This window comes from Fulmarus glacialis, unplaced genomic scaffold (genome assembly GCF_000690835.1).
Source record: "Fulmarus glacialis isolate BGI_N327 unplaced genomic scaffold, ASM69083v1 scaffold22189, whole genome shotgun sequence".
NCBI lineage: Eukaryota > Metazoa > Chordata > Aves > Procellariiformes > Procellariidae > Fulmarus > Fulmarus glacialis.
In genome coordinates this window covers 40,548-42,523 of record NW_009233126.1, presented here as the reverse complement: position 1 = coordinate 42,523, position 1,976 = coordinate 40,548, and the positions used below count along the sequence as shown (strand labels likewise).

At 63.4% G+C, this 1,976-nt stretch overlaps 1 protein-coding gene across 1 annotated transcript in view; it reads right to left on the bottom strand.

Annotated features, from left to right (window-relative positions):
- The window catches only part of LOC104082197 (transmembrane protein 17B-like), a 1,906-nt gene extending 217 nt beyond the window's left edge, over positions 1-1,689 (bottom strand). Inside the window, 4 exon segments of the mRNA XM_009585217.1 lie at positions 1-55; positions 494-607; positions 1,142-1,245; positions 1,572-1,689. The exon segment at positions 1-55 is cut by the window's left edge and continues 18 nt beyond it. Coding sequence (XP_009583512.1) covers positions 1-55; positions 494-607; positions 1,142-1,245; positions 1,572-1,689 — 391 coding nt within the window.
- Positions 1,690-1,976: the final 287 nt, after the last annotated feature.

Genomic DNA, 1,976 nt, shown 5'->3' with positions numbered 1-1,976 from the left:
GGAGGGGGAGCTGGATCAGGAAGGAGAGGAGGAGGAACCCAGCCAGCTCGGGCACCTGTGGAAGGAGAGGCTGCTGAGATGGGGTGCAGAGGCCATCGGTGGTGTGGGGGGGACCCTCTCTGGCCCAGGAGCTCCCTGCATTGGCCACTCTGCTGGCCTCAGCACCCAGGTACCGGGGATGCCGCTGCCATGCAAAGCTGTGCCTGGATATGGTTGGATGCTGTCAAGCCCAGTGCTGGAGAGTCGCACCCACAGCACAGGGAGGGATACAGCAGGAGAGTGAGTGGGTCCCCTTCGTCCCCTGCCTCCAGGTCTGCCTGCACCCGCGATTCCTTCCCAGGGCAGATCCAGGCAGGACTCCAGGAGGAACGGGTGGTGACAGGCACTCAGGTCCTGAGCAAGGGGACATCCAGCGTAGCCACAGCTCCCCCAGCAGGGCCGTCCCTCACCGAGCACAGGGGACTTGCGGCCAGGGCAGAGAGGCGGCGCTTACCTTCTCCTGCAGGTTCCCTACGTAGCCCAGGTAGAGGCGGGAGCCCTCAGCCAGCGAGAGGACGAGGAAGGCAGCGACCAGCAGGAACTGGTAGTGCCGAGGCAGCAGGTGGTACTGTAGCGGGGGCACAGCCTTGTCCCAGCCAGCCCTGTCCCCTGCACCCCGTGCGCTGCGCCCCGTCCCCTGTGCCCCATGCCCAGCTCTCCATGCCCAGTTTCCCATCCCCTGTGCACCATCCCCTGCCTAGCTCCCTGTACCCACCTCCCCGTCCCCTTTGCCCTGTCCCCTGCACCCCATGCCCAGCTCCCTGTGCCCTGCTCCCCGTGCCCTGTGCCCTCATCCCCAAGCCCAGATACCCATGCTCTGCCAGCTCCCACCCATGCTGGTGCCCAGCCCTGCCCACTCTGCCCTCCCAGTTTAACCTTCCCTGCCTGGAAAGTTCAGTGGTTGTTTGCACCATTTCCATTTCCAGGAGCTAGAGGCAAGCCGTCTTGTCTTGTGGGGGACAGGGCATTTTGCTCATGTGTGTGTGGACCCATTAATTTTCAAGAGGTTCCCCTCTCCCCTGCTCAGTGTGGCCCCTGCATGTCCAGGGAGGTTGCGCAGGAGCAGGCTCACCCCCCCACCATGCGCCCCACAGGACGGTACCTTCAGCTGCAGCATCATCCCCTCAGCCAGGCACCAGATCGGGAAGTAGTAGACGTTGAAGTAGAGCATCATCTGGAGGGGCAGGCTAGACAGCACCTCGTGGGCTAGGCAGGGCAGGCAGAGATGGGCAGGGCTGCCCAGCACCCCCAGGGTCTCACTGCCCAGAGGGAGCCCCTGCCTCGCCACTCGCGGAGGGGAGAGCAATGGCCCCTGCCATGCCTGGGGGGATGGCTGGGTAGCAAGAACGGCTGTTTGCAGCAAATGCACTTATTTTTACTCCCCCTTATCGGTGCGTGGGTGCAGGGACCCTTTGGGTGCTCCTGGCTCAGAGGCACCCAGGTGCTTTGGTGATGTGTTGAGCAGGCTCACGGTGATGAAGCAACAGCAAAACCCCCCAAACCCCTCTGCCGCCAAGCCCTGCTGCCTGTACCTGGATGATAGGTGTGGGCAGCACCGCTGTCCTGTGTCTTGTTGTTGATGAAGAGGGAGCCGCTGAATGCCGCCAAGCCCCGGCGGAGGTTGGGGGGCAGAGGGGTGTGCGCAGCCATGGCCGGCAGCTGAGCCCCACTCGCCCCAGACCAGCTCAGCTGGGATTAGCCAGGAGGTAATTAACAGGATGACAGGTTGGGCTAATGCGCAGGGCCATCCAGCCATTGGCTCCCTGGGGACAGAGCTGCTGAGCTGGGAGGAGGATGTGGGGAAGGAAAATTCCCCCCAGGACACCAAGCCCACTTGGGAGCCACAAGGATACAGAGCGCCTCCCCTCTGCAGCAGCTTGTGGGAGTGAGCAGCAGGTTGTACCCATCACCTTGACCAGGACGTGGCAGTGTCCCCA